Here is a 19,369-nt window from a genome sequence, read left to right as displayed (position 1 = left end):
TCTAACATTAGTTGCTTTTGATAAAATGATATGACCACAAAGACAGGTCAGGATCAATTATTATTGTAATTGCATACTTGATAAATACAATTATGGTGTAAATAAAATGAAATCTGTTGCTGTTGTAATCATAATTAAATTGTAAATGAGTTTAGATAATTTACTTTGTAATTGCCTTGAAAATTAGATTTTAAAAAATGTCAATTTGAATTTAACACAAAACTGGGGACCCATGTACAATTCTACACATATGTAATTAAGCTAACAAATAATAAAATATTGTTCATAAAGCCATATGCAGTGCTAGTAAGTTATAACAATGCTGTCATTTCCCCGTATACACTGTATATATCCTAAACACCGTATAAACTCAAGTCCATTTAAACTCCCTCACTGATCCTTTGCCCACACCAAAAATATTTTCCATGATTAGGAAGCATAACAAGATAAATTAGATGGTAGATATTTGTTTTAAGTGTATTTTACAGCTGATTTAGGACCTGTTAACATAAGAGATGCTAACAGGTAGCTAACAAGAGGAAAATAAGCTTTTATTGGGATATTTATTTCAGGTTATTTTATTGTAATTTAACTGCAATAATTGAGAACGTAATTGTAATAGACTTTCTAAGGATACAAAATAATTGTGATTTAATTGTAATTGGAAAAATGCTGGTCACTGTAATCAGAATTGATTTGTAATTGAACATGAATAATTGAAAATGTAATTGTAACTGAAAAAATTAATTGACTACAACCCTGACAGAGGCTCACTAATTTCCTCTTGCATTTGCATTATTTTAATGAGAACAACAGTTGGAATTACCGATATTTTTGTGTCCATGGATGTCTTCCAGTACAGACCTTTCCTTGTGATAGCCGTAATCTCCCCCCCTAGTGTCGGCCTTAAACTCTTTGACAGCAGCAGAGGTGGCTCGGCCCGAGATGACCCGGTACACGGAGGCCGAGGAACCCTGCCCGAGCCGCGATTGGACGGTCCACATATCCCCGAATATTTCGAAGAGCACTGGCTGTACGGCCTGGTCAGCCCTACCTTCGAGGCGTTGAGGCGGACCGCAGTTAGCCATCGGCAACGACGAACGGACTGCAGGAGTCAAACGCAGCTGTCCCTCAGGCTGTGCGCGCCTGCAGCTTCGTGCATGTTGGCTGCTCAGTTGATCTAACAAACTGTTGGTACAGTTAGCTTCTCAGCCTAAGTTCAGCCACAAAGTTTAAGCTCCGTAACAAACGACGAACTGCCCTCATATTGCACCGAAGACCGGTGTCACGGTCTGAGCTCACAGCAGTCTGAAATCAGTTATGAGCATGCGCACTACCGGAAAATGAATTTATGCTACTTCCGCTTAGCTTTTTTCTACTTCCGTCGTGCTGAGATAAAAAAAAAAAAAAAATAGTTTCAAAGCTAATGTTATTTGACGAGTGCTGAATGGCTCCGTTTCTTGTACAACAATGTACAACTGCTCAATATACGAGGCAGGAGAGGTTCCAATGTCACAAAGAAATGATAGACAAGTTAATCTTCTTCATGGTGAAGGGCACGCCATCACCAGACACTGACAAGAAGGAACTCAGGAATCGCAGGTACCAAGCCAAGCACCATGTCTGGGATACGAACAGGAAGTCTCCAAAAAACATAATTATAATATACATTGCAGTAAAAAACAGTTAACCTAATGTATTATTCTTTTTAAATCAGTATACCAGTACGGGTACATCTCAGTACGTAAGAGTCACGTACTGAGATTTTAAGAGGAACTCAGTACGACGTGAACTCAGACCGTCACACCGGTTCACAATCCTGACCAGAGGGGGGCAGTAATACGCCTATAGAGTTCTACCAACCCAAGAAAAAGAAACAGAAGCAAAAGCATCCAGCAGAAAATGCTGAAATTGTGGAGGAGAGCACAGGTGACACGTACTGAGTTTACCTCTGTACTGAGATTATAACCCTAATTATTTTAGATATTTTTATTTTTATTTTGTAATTTCTAGTTAGATTGGTCTTTTTAGATTTGGTTTACTCATGAGCCGATGGGTGGCGGTAATGCACCAAATGGATACAAACCGCCATAACAAATCCACAAAGAAGAAGCAGAAGCATCCCGCATAATGCTACGTTCACACCAAACGCGTTTTCTGCGGGACCGTTCGCGTCTGTCGCGCGAAACCTTCCGCAGGATTCGCGGGATCAAAAAATGTTTCCCTATTCGCTTCATTCGCGTCTGAAGCGAAGCTCCGCCCACCAGACTCCCAAACGGCGACAACCAGGCTCTGTTTGTTTCCACCATCAACTATGGAGGACCTCCGTTAATTCACTGCTCCTAACCTCGGAAGGAACGTCGGCTTTCCTGGCTTCACCAGGTTAACCAGCGCCACATCCAACTCGGTGAGCTTCACTGACCGCTTCAGAAGCTACAGCTGGATGATGACTGCTTCCAGCGGTACCCGTGGATGACCAGCGCCCGATTCGACGACCTGCTGGGTCGGATTGGCCCACGGATGTCCCGGCAGGATACCAACTACCGGAGCTCCATCTCTGCAGCCGAACGACTGTGTGTCTGTCTCCGGTAAGTTTCATAAGCAACCGAAGATGCCATGATTCATCAGACACATCTCTCAAATACACAATAAAGATAGATACTATATTAATCCCTGCTTTATTGTTTTTTATCATAAATATATTACAACTAAAATAAAAGTTAATCATTATAATAAATTATTTACTATTGTTATTTTTTGTCCTCTGGAGATCTATTCTGGAAGATGAGGCTTGTTTCATTAATAATATTTATTGTTTTTAACTCTTATTAATAAATCATTATTTATTTACTACTGTTAATTATTGTCATCTGGCAGATAAGGCCTGTTCTTTCTAATCTCTCCACCTTTTATGCACACGTACACACCCACATTATATATATCTGATTATCAATGATCTGAGCTTTTCTATGTTGTTCACTGTGCAGGTATCTGACCACAGGTGACTCCTTCAGGACCACAGCTAACAGCTATGGACGAGAGGTCTTCACATCGTACTTCTCTGCAGGAGCCGTTCCATGGCTAGACATATTCCACCAGAACACCCAAAACGACTATTTTAAGAGCCAACCACATACTTCTATAGAGCAAACTTCCTACTGTATTAACATGTGTATAATAAATATGGAAGAATGGGGAGAGAAACGTCTGTCAGCTTCATTTTTAACCAGAAAGAAATAATCCAAGAAACCTCACCTCTGAAATTAATTTAAGGCATTAAAAGTCTCACACAGAATCAATATGAGGAAACTATATATTCTTGTATGAACAAAATATATAACCTTGATGTGGTGTACACAAAGCTGTTAAGATGCATTGATAGAAATTAAAAAGAAAGCAAAAGTACACTTTAAAATGTGTTTTTAATCAACAATTCTGAAAGAACACCATGTACATTAACATAATACCTCAATTTTAAACAAACTGTTTACTTCAATATTATAAAACTTACATAATAAACAAACTAGTATAAAAAAACTATTCACAATGTGGTTCCTGCCATGCAAAGAGTGCCGCCCACCCCAGCCCATCCAGCCCAATCCAAAACCTAATTAAAATATTCCAAATTTAGTGTTACCGGATGATAATCAAGAAGTTTAAAACTTTGAAATTTAACGTTCCATAAATTCTGGTGGCACTTTTTGCAGGATAGGAAGCAGGTCTCTGAAAAACATCTCATCCTCAGTCAGAGCTGGTGGTGAGGAGGTGGTCTCCTGAAGGTCTGTAGGATAAGCTGCTCCACCTCTCTTGGAGAGCCTTGGCTGGACCTCTTCTGTGCTCTTTTTCCTTAAAAATAAACAAACATTATATATATATACATATAAAATAGCTTATCAAGTCACTGTTACTTAAATAAGATCATAGATATATTTTAATTAAACATTAAATGAGGTAATGATCAACATTGTCATCACTGATATACCAAGCATTTATAGATACATTTTATTTATAACAGAATGCAAAACAACTTCTGTCATGTTCATATCAGATGGTTTGGCTGCACTTGTTTCTGCAGGAGATGCTGCTGCAGCATCATTATCATCATCATCATCTTCTCCTGCTCCCTGAGCACTATCTGTTCCCCCTCCCTGTCCTTCTCCATCACTCATCTGATTGTTTACCTCTGAGTGACAGCAAACAATATATGAAACACATTACTATACATTTTAAATCATTAAACTAGATTTAGATCCCCCACTAGAAGAAGCCCTGTGATACATAAAGGCCTGAATATTAACCTGGTATATATTTCTATATGTCTGCACTGATAAACAAACCTCCAGTCTCTGATGGGTTACCATACTCTGCGGTCCTGTCTTCCACAACCATCTACCCCATGTTGCTGCTTGTCTCTCGCGGTGAAACAAAGGGGTCGATGAAGGACATGACCACAGGGTATTTCCACCGTTTGGATGTTCCTGCAGCTGACCCACCACGGTTCTACTGACTTTTTTTTCCTCTCATAACCCATAAGTGAAAATAGCTGGTGTTAGCGGCTAATGCTATCATTAGCTAATGCTATCCTCACTCACTGCCGATTTTCAAAGATGAAAACTACAGAGAGAACATTTACCTGCTGCTCCACCTCCTCGCTGATTCTCCTCCACGCCAAATCCTTCCTGGTCCCGGTTAAAATAACAGGCTCCCGGTGGTCACACACCGCTACGATTAGCTTCTCCTCAATGGTTGAACGGGTGAAAATACTGGTTTCCGTGTTGCCTGCCTGACGTCATTGCCAACAAGGACTCTGATTGGCTTTCGCGCCTGCGCGTCACGCGAAACTGCCGCTGGAGTTCAATATTTTCAACTCAAGCGAACGGCGAACAACGCGAAAATCGGGAGCGCGCTTGCCGCAGCATTCGCGTTCAACGCGCGAAACAGTTCGCGCCGCCCCACCGGCGAATAATTCGCCTCCCAGCGCGTCTAAACCATTGACTTTGCATGTAATGTGTTCGCTTGTGCCGCAGAAGCCGCGTTTGGTGTGAACGTAGCATAAGGGAGTATCCTGTTGGACTCCTGGACATTCACTACATGACTGTGGTGAATTTCTGGTGGTCTAATGGGAGGGGTGATGGGTTATTTACTTTACTTATTTTATTTTATGTCCTCTTAATTCAGGTCCACCTAGAATCCAGTAGGTGGCGGTAATGCACATTTTAGTTTCCCAACTGCCATAAAACCCAAAAAGAAGATGAAGAAGCAGAAGGCATCAGTGGAGCTCCGGATCCTCCTGTAACCCCCGAAGAAGAAGAAGAAGAAGAAGCAGCAGCAGCAGTCAGGAACCAACGCGACAACGTTTCGTACTACTTGCTGCTTACGGTCTTTCACAACATGGCAAGTTCTGAACAGGTCTTGGCTATAGGACGGGTTCTTGTGGACCCAGGACTGAACTTGACACAGCGGTTCCGAGCATTGTTTACCCTGAAGAATCTGGGAGGTAATACACACAGATGAGTTTATAACTGTGCCCAAACATCTTTTATTTATCAGCGCTTATTAGAACAGAGGGGTATTCCATAAAGCGGGTTATGTTCAAACTCTGAGTATGTTCAGGCTCAAATGAGGGAAACTCTGAGTATCCCATTCCTAAACGCGAGGTATGTTCTTCTCTGAGTATGTTACCATGGCAACATTGTCCGTGAACTAAACCTGGTCGCTGGCAGGTTTTATCAAAGAAACCCTGGGTTTCTCCCTGGCTCCGCCCACCTGAACACCGTTTCTAAACACTTTAATGAACCTTGACACTTTCCCTGAAACACATTAGTAACATCACACACCACAGACGTGCTCACGTCATTACTAATGTGTTGCTTTACTTTTTTTTTTTTTTTTTTTTGTGCAAATGGTAGTTTTCTTTATAACATTGTGGATGTAGATCATTTAGTGAAAGACACTAAGACGGGGTGTCCAATTCCGGTCCTCGAGGGCCACTATCCAGCATGTTTTAGATGTTTCCCTCTTCCAACACACCTGATTCAAATGATCAACTCCTCATCCAGCTCTGCAGAAGCCTGATAACGATCCTAATCATTTGAATCAGGTGTGTTGGAAGAGGGAAACATCTAAAACATGCTGGATAGTGGCCCTCGAGGACCGGAATTGGACACCCCTGCACTAAGAGGTTGATCTGCATTAAAACATCTACTGACGTCTGTAGTAAAGTTCTCTGGATAAAAACCTGTGGATAATATAAAGGAGGAGATGATAATTTAAATGAATCCACTTTTAAGGCTCGATTGTTGTTTTATATTGTTATACAGTTAAATCTGTCGGCTTATTTCACCCATTACGGTGAATAAATCACTATTTTCCGGGTGGTTGCCATGGCAGCTCAAGTCATCTTCGATCCATTGACGATGGCTTTTTATCGTGCGCGTGCACGTCAGTAACCCAAGGTTTACATACTTATGGTTGATTGACCCACTTCATACCAGCTGTAATGGAATCCGATTTCCAGAGTTTCCCATCGTGGGGTATGTTGACCCAGAGTTTATTGGATAGACTCAGAGTTTGTTAACCCTCCTTTATGGAATACCCCTCAGGGCGCTTCAAGTAGCCAACAGGACATTGTTTTGGCAATATTTATGAAGGTAGATAAGTTGCAAAATGTGAGAGCTTGTAGAATGTGATGTGAGTAGGGTTTCCACCTTCCAGAAAAGAAAATGAGGAATACCAATGAGACAGTGAACACAATCCTCAAAAATAGAAACATTTTGACATAAAACAGTGTTTACCAAACGATATTGTGTCTGTAGGCTCGTCTAAACTCTTTCCTGTGTCTCGTCCCTCGTCCGACATTAACCTTGAATTTAGGCCTTTTTTTTTTCATTTTGGAGAGTTGTGCAACAAATTATGATTGATCGATTAAAAAAAAAAAAAAAAAAAAAAAAAAGCGTGTGCATGTAAAAAAAAAAACAAGAAAAAAAACTATAATGTTGAAAAAAAAAACTTCAATGTTTGTGTACCTCCTGAAAGGTGTTTAAGTATACCTAGGGAAACGGTCTACAACCATTATTCTCAAAGGAGCCATTTTACTTCCTCTCACCTGGATTAAAATCCTTCTGGAGCTGAAAAAATGCCATCTCAATGAAGACAATATAGTGTATACAATTCTATTTACAATTATATCGAATAGTATTATTAATAATAATTTAAAAAAAATTGTGGTGCTACAAAAAGTCACTTAAATTAGATAACACATGATCATGTCGGTCAACATATATATGTATATGAAATACTAATTGCTAGATTCTTGCAACATATCAAGCATGCTTATTAATATGGCATGTTGGCAGTTAATTAAATATTTTCCCACACAAATAAAATCTATTTTCTTCCAGAAGAGTCTTTGTGTTGCTTTAGTTATCTTACCAGGGATTTAAAACATAAGGCGTAAGGAAAGTTTATGGTTGATGGTAGTTATTGCACAATGTGATTTATTTTTTGGTTGACTAATTGTTTTATCATGATTTTATTTGGTGTCAATGTCATTAATCATTAACATCTTCTGTAAGAAATAATTCATTATTTTAACATTTTCTTATAGCTATTGGGAGCCATTGCAAAGGAGTCAAAGAGCCACACGAGGCTCCAAAGCCACAGGTTGCAGACCCCTGTCCTAGGGGTACACATACCCCAGTTTGGGAGCCACAAGAATATACAGAAATCTCTACAAACATTTTTAACCTAATATATATAATATAAAATAATAATGTATTTATTTTTTTAATATTAGCCTATTTTTTGTTAAAAGGCCATACATAACATGCTTATTCATATTTCCTAATACTACTGTAATAATAAATAAATGATCTTTCATTCAACTTTAAAACCTCCACATCCTAAACATTAAATCAAATCACAGTAGTCTCTCAAATTAATCAATCTTACAAGCTTACACTTCAACCATGTGTCTTACTGTATCAGCCTCAGGAGATGATGGTTGTATGAAAAACTTCCCAGATAGTTCATATCTACAGTGTTGTTCTCCTGAGGCTGTTTGATGTCAGACAGTCCACCGTGTGACACTGCAAACTGTCTAAAGTTGGACATGTTTAGGGTCCTCTTTCTCTCTGTCCAACAGTCCGTGAAAGCACCACACACAGCCAGGTACACAGGACCCACCACAGAGAGCAGGGGTCCTACGTAGATCCCACCACCATGATGTTGCTGGCCTTGGCATTTCCTGCATTATTGTGTGGCAATCCAACGGACAAGTCTAGTGTTTCTGATCATTTATGCAAATACAGAACAAACAGTGTTCCGTTTTTGCACAGTACAGGACACATCATTTAATGGCCAAATAAGGAATTATTCCATAATTTAAGGGACAGGTGGCAACCCTAGATGTGAGAGCTTGCAGAATGTATTTATTTATGTTATTATTTGCATGTTTTTTGATTACTTGCGTCAAATATCGTTTACAACCACAACTCCAGTTACAACTTCTCGAATCTGCCGCTACAGAAACACAAACTACTTTTCTCGCGTCAATCTGCGCTGCTTGAGTTTTGCAACATATTTTGCGAGATGTCTGTAGCAAAACAGAATTGTGCTTGTAGAGATGGGAGGGGGGCATTTCTAGTTGTAATCAGAGAGTTGGGGTTGTAAACGTTATTTGAAGCAAATCCCATCATTTGACATTAAATTTATTTCATGTGTGGTTTTTTTTATACACAAGCTCACATCACAATCTACAAGCTTCCACATATTGCAACATATCTACCTTCATAAATATTGGACATATTTTCAAGATGTCAAGTTTGAGTGGTGTGCAGCACATTTAGTATTTTAGGAGATGAGTTAACATACAGTAGTTGCTTGGGAAGCTTTTTCTGCTACACTGAACAATTCTCTTATCCCAACTCCACATTATTGATTTTTAAATGTTACCAAGTTTTAAACATGTGTCCAATATTCATATTGAAATCGAAACGTAGATCAACAATTTTTTTCTCAAATTTAACAGTGGCAAAACTGAGATTTTTGTCATTTTTGTATTTACTGAAGCGCAGCCTTAGAGCTATGTACATTAACAGAAAAAAGTTCGATAGGTGTGATCAACTGGTAGATACAAATCGTGCGTGTGACCAACTTGAACTCTGATGAGTGGTTGTCCAGCAGGCTCAGTTTGTGGAGCTCTTCATTGATGTGTTCAGGGACATTCCTTTCTTTGAGTCTCTCTCTGAACTTCTCTTCAATGGCTTCTTTGTCTTCCTTCTATAGACCCAGCTCCTGACACACACACACACACACACACACACATAGAGTATCAGGAGCTCTCCTGTGATAACTGTTGAGTTATTATTTAGTTAAAAATCTAAATTTTGAGCCTGACCAATAAATCGAGCTGATTGTCTGGCTGTCTGTCTGGCTGTCTGTCAGGGGCTGAAGCTATAGAATGGATCAGCAAAGGCTTCAGCGATGAATCGGCTCTGCTGAAGCACGAGCTGGCTTACTGCCTGGGACAGATGCAGGACACGAGGGCCATTCCCGCTCTAACGTTGGTTCTCAAAGATACACAGCAGGAGCCAATGGTCAGGCACGAAGCAGGTAAGAACAATCATCAATGCTCAGGGTCACATCAGGTGACATGTAGAAGTGATGAGTCTCATTTAACAATGACATTCTATTCAACCCTATCAAGTCCCTAGCCTGGTAATAAGCCACACCCACTTCCTTACTTCTTGTAATAAAGTGGGTATGGTAATTCTGCTGTTTTTGCGTGTGTATGTTGCGTTTCACTTAGGGACAGAGCGGGAGAGAGGCGGGGCAGTGTTAAGATTAGGGTTGGGTACCAAAACACGGTACCAATATGGCACCGTTTTTGACGTTAACGGTAGTAACCAGACCGAATAAGAATGAACATTTCAGTGCCCCGCCACCCACCCAGTTGTTGTCCGTGCCGCTACTCAGCAGATTTAGCACACCCATTGCTTGTAACTGATAGCTAGAGGATAAAAGACCACACAAAGTTTACTTAAAAGCCGAACAATGCCAAAGACAAAATGTTGAACCCAAGCTTTAACACCAGATTGGCTAGCTCAGGAGCACATGGGGCTCTTTGACTCTTTTGCAATGGCTCTCTATAGCTTTAAAAAAAAATTAAATAAAGAGTCTTTTTCTTTTGAATGATTATTTTCAAATAAATTCATGATAACAATATTAATCTCCAGTATTATGTAGTTTAATATAATATTGCTTTATTAGATATTATTTAAATGTTTTTGTTTATTATTTCCATATGTTACTTGTATATATATATTATTTAAGGTAATGTTGTATTCAATTTGGCCCTGAAACTAAAAGGGTATTGTATTTTGACAAAGTGTATGCAGTTTCATTTTTTTTAAAAGTACCGGTTTAAGCACCGGAACCGTTGAAAAATACAAAGTAGGCACCGGTATCGAATAAAACCTAACCGATACCCAACCCTAGTTAAGATAGACAGTGATAAGAGAAAAAAGGCGTACTGGCGGCTCTACAGAAGAAACTTTTATTGTTACGTGAATTATATCAATATTACGTTATAGTCCTTATGCTACATTTCTTAAATAAATACATCAATATTTATTAAAAACTTGATATATCGCCCAGCCTTATGGTCAACCACGGTTTAGGACAAAATAGCACATGTACACCATATTTTTCATTGTGAAACAGGTGCCCTAATGTAGCAAACCTTAAGCCGTCAAATCTCACACAAAGTCTCATGTGATCTCAGCTCGTGTTTGTTTCATTGCATTTTTGCTGTGTATGAATATGAACTTAATGACATTAGTTAACTCCATTAAGCAGGTGTAGCAGGATCTGCAGAAGTTTAATAGCGTGTAATGAGTCTTGATCAGGGAAAGATGATGAGACAAAAACAAAACAGGAAATGTGTAAACTGATACTGAAATGGGTGAACTGTGAAACAGAATTGGGGAAATTTTGAAAGGTAAAATGGGAGGTTCTAAAATCTGGACCAGGAAGTCTGGTGACTAATGCCTCTTTACTGTTTGATGTTCTGCTTTCTGTTGTTTATCGGTCATAGCTCCAAAACTCTGACAGATGTGTTCATGTGCTCGAGCTAGCAGGATTGTGACTGTAACATTCATCTTGTTCTAATAAAGAAATGTTTAGTGATATAGCTATTGGATTTTTTGTCTGTCTGATATGCTGATATTTTACAACTCATTAGACTGTTAACTGACAACATTTTTTCCCCCACCTAATTGCAGAGATCATCTATTTTGTGTAGTGGAATTAACAAACAGAATTATTCTGCACACTCTTACTCATGTTGGCCTGCTGGCAAACAGACATACGATAGCCTAAAGCTGAAAATGATGTAGCATCAGTAATCATTTCATGTAAAGAAAAATACTTCAACTTACATGATGTAAAACATATGTTTATTTGTGACAATTGTTATTAAAACAAACAATGAAGATACTTGCAGCCTATCCTACTTAAACACTTACTACGTACCATGTTCGGCTTTAGAACACACTGTTGAAATGATAGCTTCATACTTGGTCACGCTTTATAGCTCACAGGTACCATATTGATGACAGATGATGATGACTGCTTTATCGCTTTATCATTTTCATGGATTTCAATAACATTTACACACGTTGGGAAAACTCCATGTTCCGTGATTTCTAGACAGCCCAAAAAAGGACATCAGTTCTCCTTCTTTGCTTCAAACCGCCTTCATTGACAGACTACGTGCTTTTGTTCAATTTGCTAGTGTTTTGGTAGTCGAGACCAAATTTTAAAGGTCTCGGTCTCGTCTCGGACTCTGAAGCATTTTGACTCGGTCTTGTCTCGGACTCGGGCTGCCCGGACTCAGGATTTTCTCTCAAGACCGTTCGAGACCAGCACTAATTCCTGCTATTTTTAAACTTTTTTATAGTGTGATAATAACACGGAGAATAACGGGATAAAATAATATTTTATTCATTCTTTAATCCACCCCGTATAATGACCGCAACCTTCCCTAATGTATGTATGTGTGTGTGTGTGTGTGTGTGTGTGTGTGTGTGTGTGTGTGTGTGTGTGTGTGTGTGTGTGTGTGTGTGTGTGTGTGTGTGTGTGTGTGTGTGTGTGTGTGTGTGTGTGTGTGTGTGTGTGTGTGTGTGTGTGTGTGTGTGTGTGTGTGTGTGTGTGTGTGTGTGTGTGTGTGTGTGTGTGAGTGAGAGACTACGGTGTCAGGGAGATATGAGCTAATCACCGGTAAACAATCACCATGAATAAATATTATCTCCCTGGTAAAGACAGTAGCTCTAATAACTGGTAAAATGATAAACTGATGATATTACAGCCTGCGAATGCAGTACGGGGGACGCACTTACTCCACCTCTGGGTCCTAGTGCCAGCTGCCTGGTGAAGCCTGTTCCGTTTACGTGCTTAATAAGTTCGTGTGTGTCAGCATGTTTATGCCTCTGTCCATCCACTCTTTTCAGTATATCCATATCTTTTAAGGCTTTTATTGCATAGTGTCGGCTGTAGTCCGGGCCGCCGCCATCTTGGATTATGTCATCACCAGCGCGTCATCATCGCAAATCGCACAAGCCCAGAATGACTCAAATAACTGTAAAGAGGTCTTATATTACCGTATTTTTTGGACTACAAGGCGCACCGGATTATAAGGCGCACTATCAATGAATGGGTCTGACTGGGTCTATTTTCATACAAATGGCGCACCGGACTATAAGGCGCACCGGTTTGTTGTTGTTATTATTATTATTAAGACCCATTAAGCTAAATAAAATAGTCAGATAAGTCAAACTTTATTCAATTCATTAACAATAATGCTCAACATTGTTCAGGTTTAACACATAAAATTCAGAACAATACACTCACTTTTTCAGTCCAGTATGTTGAAGCACAGTAGTTAATTTCATACATAAGGCGCACCTGATTATAAGGCGCACTGTCAATTTTTGATAAAAATAAAGGATTTTGAGTGCGCCTTATAGTCCGAAAAATACGGTAGTCTATTTTCTTTTTAAAGCGGTGTTTTTTTGTGGCTTTAGACTCCAATTACATTTATGTATATAATATGTTCCCCACAATATAAACAGGTTCACAATATAATTATTTTTTATAGTTTCTGTTTCCACTGTATCCAGAATAATAATAATTATCAACAAGAACTGTTGATTGATTTGTCACATGACTGTTCCAGAGTTTGAGTTTGTTTTATTTAGTTTCACATCTACCTGTAGCTCTTTATTTTTTAAACTGATGACACCTTGTTTGTAGTTTTATTTCAGAAAGTTTCACTTTTACAGTTACAGCTGGAAACCTTTGTTAATTGAATATCTCAGTTACATTACAGCAACCAAATTAAACTATATCAACTAAGTGAATTAATAAAAATGGCCTGTGTAAAGGCTTTTTCAAACTAAAAAAAGTATCTTGTGAAATCTGTGACCTGTTGACCTGCAAAACTCAAAGAATCAGAATCGAGAATCATTATTTCTTTGCAGAAATAAATGCTGTACATTCAGCTGACATAAAAATCTTGTTTTCAAATATGTAGAATAATTGTGAATTTATCAGTAGCAGTAGTAGTTTTAATATTTTAGTTATTTTTTTGCAGGCACCTTTTTTGTCCGTCAAATGTATTTCAAATAAACTAAAATTAAAGAGAGAATGTTATTTAACTGTCAAACCTTGTCATAATTTTATTTATTTATATATTTTTTTAAATTTTATGGTCTTGGTCTTGACTCGGTCTCGGCTCCCAAAAGTCTTGGTCTTGTCTGGGTCTCGGTGCATTCTGGTCTTGGATAGTGTGGTCTTGAACACAACACTACAATTTGCGCATGGTGGGCGTGTCAGGAGCCTGCACCGGAGAATACACGCAGGAGATGGGCGTGTAACTGCAGGCACGTAACAAAGCACTTAAGTCCAGACCGGAGAATTTGGCCCTATATGCATTTTAATCCAATTTTTAAAAAAACTTTTTTCTTTATTTATTAATGTTTCTGGTTTTTGCAGAGAAAGAAAAGCCCAAAAACTGTATTGTGTGCATGCGTGTGTGTGTGCGTACAGGAGAAGCTCTGGGAGCCATTGGAGACATTCAGGTTCTGGATCTTCTGAAAGAATACAGCAAAGATCCTGTCATAGAGGTAAGGACAGAGCACAACAACCTGGAGCAATAATAAAATGTTAATACATTATGAATGGTAGCTTTCTAAACTTACAAACACAAAATGTAATTGTTTCAACATTATAAAGAAGTGAAGAGTTTGTAGGACATTTTATCTCCAAAACAACTTAGTCGTGTTTGACTGAAAATTAAGACTTAGTTATAGGGGACAACCGTGACTCAGGTGGTAGAGGGGTCGTCTTCTGATTGAGAGGTTGGAGATTTGATCCCAGTCTATACCCGTCTATGTAAACCTATGTTGCTCCCAGTGGTTGACCAGTGCCTTGCATGGCAGCTCAGTCCCATTGGTGTGTGAATGGGGGAATGAGTTGATATTGTAAAGGGCTTTGCGACTGCTTCACTGTAGGCGATATAAATGAAGTCCATTTACCATAGGTTTTTAAAAGTTTTAGAAGAAATCATTTCTCCTGTTGGACACATTCTACAGTGGCTCCGTTTTAGACACAGTAAAGCACAATTGGAAGGGAAAGTGAAACTGTTTGATTTTATTCCTGTTCTTAATCCTTTTGTGTTCCAGTCTAGAGTGATAACATCTCCACATTTTTGTCTCTAAAAGCCAATTAAGGCTCTGTAGTGATGCATCGCATCCTTTCGCCACTGAGCTATCATAGTGCTCAGCACTGCTCTGCTCAAGGCAGATTGATTGGTCAGCATGGCAGTTGTGTAGCCAATCTCGTGAGGATAAATAATCATATTATGTGAACACAAAGAGGGGGAAGTGAGATAGCGGTGAGGAGGGTGTGTGTTGCGTTGTATAACTATGAATGACACCTGAAAGCAACATACTGTAGCATCTGGCTACACCAGTCAACCCAAGATCCGGCCCGTGGAAGCCCTTTGCCTGGCCCGCACCGATCCAGTGACACTTCTTCACCAACTGTCATCATTACATGGAAAAAGTGAAGCGCTGCTAAACGGAGTCAATCACAAAGTGTGTGTTTTCCGTTATTATTGCTACTACTGCCTAATTTCTGTATCTACAGTGTTTGTGTGCATTTAATTAACAGTAAACAATGATGCGAACATGCTGCGGAAGCTGCCAATGGACCACACACATGGCGTTTAAAGGGGTGGTATTATTAAAAAAATAACTTAACAATGGTTTTGCTACAGTGATATACATTCCTTTAGCCTCATTCAGAGGGCCAAAGTTGAAAAAGTTGTTTTCTCCCTCCCTTGTTATTCCACATTTTATCAAAAGTCAACTCCAAACGGGCGAGTTGGATTTTTCTCGTGTTGTAATGTCATATTGCGGAAACTCTTCCTCCTGACAATCCTCCCTCCTCCTACCCTATAAGAATGTGATCTTCTCCCTCTCAAACACAGGTAGAACAGACACTGTAGTTTAAGATAGAACATAAATTATACTGTAAAGCTACATACACAATTTGTTCTCCGCATTTAACCCATCCCTGATGAACAGTGTGCAGCCACGGTGTAGATGCCCAGGGAGAATGGGGTTGGGGACTGATCAACATCCCACAGTGATGGACCAGGTGAAAATCAAACCAGTGACCCAGCCTTCTCCCTTAACCACTAGTTCCTTTATCCACAAATAATATATTTACTTTCAGGATATAGATTATCCAGTATACAAACATTCCAAAGTGCATTATGAGCGCTCACAATTAGTTAAATTTTTAGTTGTCGTTATACCACCTTGTATTGCCTTTGACATTATCTGACATGTTAGGGACCCAATGTGATGCAGCGTTTGGACAAAACAGTGGGCTATTATCATAAATGGACTATTCCTGTGGTCAGAATAGGTGAGGATGACAAGCGACGTAGCAGCTAATGTGAGTGTTTGAAACAGCTGACTGACTCTGCTGCTGATGTGATAAACACACACCGTAGAGCAGCGTGTTTCGGACTCACAATCACAATAGCCGCTTAAATAGCCATGTGTTTTACTGTAATGTGCAGTTTTTTGACTGAAAACAATGACGAGTGTGTGGATAGCAAAAGACAATCGCTATGGTGATCACCCTCTCTAAGAGCGAGGAATGAAGTCTGCGTCGACAGGCACACCCACTCATGCATGCCCCTCTTTCCCGCCATTGTCCCGTATTAGTATTTTCTCGTAAATATCCCGTATTATAATGTAGTAATAATTAAAAGATAAATAAATAAAAACATTCCTCTGCCTCTCTAAACTGACCTCGCGAGAACTGCCACCTGCAGTGGCCTCGGTGGCAGTTCTTGCAAGATTAGTGCCAACAGCAGGAACAAACTCTGAAGAGATGAATGAATGTAAGAACATGCTCTGGTGAAAAATACAAAGAACTTGTGAAAATACCTTGGAAAATGGGACAGAGAGTTTACCTTCCAAAAGAGAAGGATGGGTCACAGTTATGCATTTTGTAATATTTGTAGCAAAAATGTTGGTGTTTCCCACGGGAGAACGAACGACGTAAGTCAGCATGGAATATCAGCCAATCACAAGTGCCACAAATATACACTCCTTCCAAAAAGTGTTAAAATCTAACGTCTGCAACAAATCTGTGTAAGCAGTCATTAGTGAATGCCAGAGAATTACATGAGTGAGCATGAGTAAAAGAAAATATGTAATTAAAACAAAATGAAAAGACAAACAACGTGAAATTAACAGTAAATATGCAGTTTGTTGACTTGTATATGAATTGTATTATTAGGCTGTATTAGACACCTTTTGGCGTGACGTCAGCACCTGACTACGCAACGCGCGCCGCCATTTTAAGAGTGGTAATCATTTGCCTGACAACCACTATTTACCGCTGATTTTTATTATATAATCCTGCGTAGTATTTGGCTGTCATAACCACGCCTGGCTGAAGGAAAAGATATTCTTTTACAGAATACCGACAGAAAAAGGCCAGAAACGGAAATTATGGATCCGAGCACTGAGGTGAACAAACGTAGATGGAACTACATGGAGCCCAAAATCAAAGTGGTCGTATGTTTGCATTAGACATTTCGTTAATGAAGGTTGTGTATTTTGGGGATCTGATTTCTTCCTGACTGATTTTATGACATTGATTATGAATTAGCCTACATTTAAATTGTAATTTATTCAGTAATGACTGAAATGTTTACGGCTAGTATGTCTAACCTGAAGACAAGCAACGTGAAATTAACAGTAAATATGCAATGTGTTGACTTGTATATGAACTGTAAGTATATTAAATTAACAGATGTGCTTCATATACCCTTTTATGTTTTAATTTAGGCTGTATTATTATATTATTAGCGGTGCTAGCCTAGCATAGCCACGTAACGAACCAATTATCATGATGACACAGGCCTATATAGACAAAAACACATACATAAGCCTACCTTAAAGAAAATATATGCATCCAAGCTTTTGTAAGTCCTCGTCTTATCCATTGTGTAGACGGCAGCGCTGTTAATGAGCTACTCGCAAATAGCAGACCATTAAAGATGTGGCCATGTCGTCGGGTCGTTTTTCCATGAACCTTGAGGTGCTTGGTATGGACATGATTCCAAACCAACCAGATGTAACTTTCATACTGGGATTTTAACAAATACTACTGTGTAAATTGGACTTCTACCTGGTTTTACTGGTTAATGCCAGGTTATTGCCACGTTAATGCTATTGCTCGGTTAATGTGATTGCTAAGCTAATGTTAATGCTAACAATAGGCAAATACTAATGCTAGGTTAATGTTAATGCTAACAATAGGCTAATACTAACGCTAGGTTAATGCTAATGTTTACACTAAGTTAATATTATGCTAAAGCTAGGTTAATGCTAACACTAGGCTATTGCTAACGTTTGGCTGTTAAAATTAGGCTAATGCTAACCCTACGCTAATGCGATTGCTTTGGTAATGCGTCAGCGTCCGGAAACCGCCTGGAGCCCCGTCACGATTTTTGCAGAAATTGTCTAGGTTTGGTTTTTAAATCACATTAGACAATAATTAAGGTGCTGTGAGGTGTTACTCAAAAGATAAATTAAATAATTCAGTAGCTGACTGACTGTAATAGAAAGACCAATAATCAAAAATTAAATGAAGTCATCACTAATTGAAAATTGGTATGCAATCGAATTAAGAATTCTAGAAACTTTCGCTTTTCTTCTTCTGTAGTTTTGGCAGTGTGCTACATAACGCCACGATGCTCCATTCCTGCCCTGCAGGTGGCAGAGACGTGTCAGCTGGCTGTTGGGCGTCTGGAGTGGCTGCAGCGTGGAGAACAGTTAGAGGATGGAAGCACAGATGGGAATCCCTACAGCTCGGTAGACCCTGCTCCACCCGCAGTAAGAAGCAAGACTTCAGAGCTTCGCTCCATCCTATTGGACGAGAGCCTTCCGCTATTTGAGCGCTACCGTGCCATGTTTGCCCTGCGTAACCTGGGCACTGAGGAGGCCGTGCTGGCCCTGGGAGATGGTAGGTTTCAACAAAACATGGCTCAGAGAAGTGATGTGAGGAGCACTAAGCCCTGCCCTGTGCTGTTCAGGCCTGCAGTGTTCCAGTGCTCTGTTCAGACATGAGATCGGATACGTGCTGGGTCAGATGCAGCACCCAGCAGCCGTCCCAGCCCTGCGTGCGGCCCTGGAGCGCTCCGGGGAGAATCCCATGGTGCGTCACGAAGCAGCTGAGGCTCTCGGCTCTATTGGCAAAGACGAGTGTCTGGCTGTGCTGCAGCGTTACCGTGGAGACCAGGAGCGAGTCGTAAAGGAGAGCTGTGAGGTTGCCCTGGACATGCTGGACTATGAAAACAGTGACCAGTTCCAGTATGCAGATGGTCTCGTCAAAGTAAAGGAGTGCTCTCAGCTGTTGTGTTAATGATCATGGACTGATCATTCACCTGTTGGAAAATAAACCCATTAAAGCCTCAGACTGCGTCACATTGAGAATGGTTGCTCACACTCACCTTCCACTCAGAAATATGAATTATGTTTAATAAAACATAATCCCATGATCCCTTTTTTTAACCACAGTGTCTGTTTTATGTTAGTTATAATCTGATAATATATCTTACATATAATAAGATATGGGTTTTAGATTATTTAAAGTTGTTCAAGGTATATTATTGCATTGGTAACTTACATGATCTCCATCCCTGGTTGGTCATCGTAAGTTTAAGCGCTCAGGTGTGCATGTCCTTTTAAATGTTGTTGCTTCAAGGTATTGTGGGTCAACA

General features: G+C 39.6%; 2 protein-coding genes across 4 annotated transcripts in view; one reads left to right on the top strand and one right to left on the bottom strand.

The window, feature by feature from the left end:
- Positions 1 to 1,804, bottom strand: part of uhmk1 (U2AF homology motif (UHM) kinase 1) — a 53,877-nt gene extending 52,073 nt beyond the window's left edge. For both annotated transcript variants that reach the window (XM_028445548.1, XM_028445549.1), the window contains exon 1: positions 827 to 1,804. In XM_028445548.1, the coding sequence (XP_028301349.1) occupies positions 827 to 1,088 (262 nt within the window). In that variant the 5' untranslated portion in view covers positions 1,089 to 1,804. The remainder of the gene's footprint in view (positions 1 to 826) is intronic.
- dohh (deoxyhypusine hydroxylase/monooxygenase) lies at positions 1,400 to 19,147 on the top strand. Of its 2 annotated transcripts, XM_028445551.1 has the most exons (6): positions 1,400 to 1,602; positions 5,179 to 5,497; positions 9,445 to 9,612; positions 14,107 to 14,183; positions 18,363 to 18,612; positions 18,683 to 19,147. In XM_028445551.1, exons 2-6 carry the CDS (start codon positions 5,392 to 5,394, stop codon positions 19,009 to 19,011), a joined length of 930 nt encoding a protein of 309 aa, XP_028301352.1. In that variant the 5' UTR covers positions 1,400 to 1,602; positions 5,179 to 5,391; the 3' UTR covers positions 19,012 to 19,147. The 2 variants fall into 2 exon arrangements, with proteins under 2 accessions (XP_028301352.1, XP_028301351.1); XM_028445550.1 differs by lacking the exon at positions 5,179 to 5,497 and having other exon boundaries at positions 1,400 to 1,637.
- The last annotated feature ends 222 nt before the right edge of the window (positions 19,148 to 19,369 follow it).

The sequence above is a fragment of the Gouania willdenowi genome, chromosome 4 (assembly GCF_900634775.1).
Source record: "Gouania willdenowi chromosome 4, fGouWil2.1, whole genome shotgun sequence".
In the NCBI taxonomy this organism is placed as follows: domain Eukaryota; kingdom Metazoa; phylum Chordata; class Actinopteri; order Blenniiformes; family Gobiesocidae; genus Gouania; species Gouania willdenowi.
The sequence above is the reverse complement of the archived record's forward strand: the minus strand, read 5'-3'. Positions and strand labels throughout refer to the sequence as shown.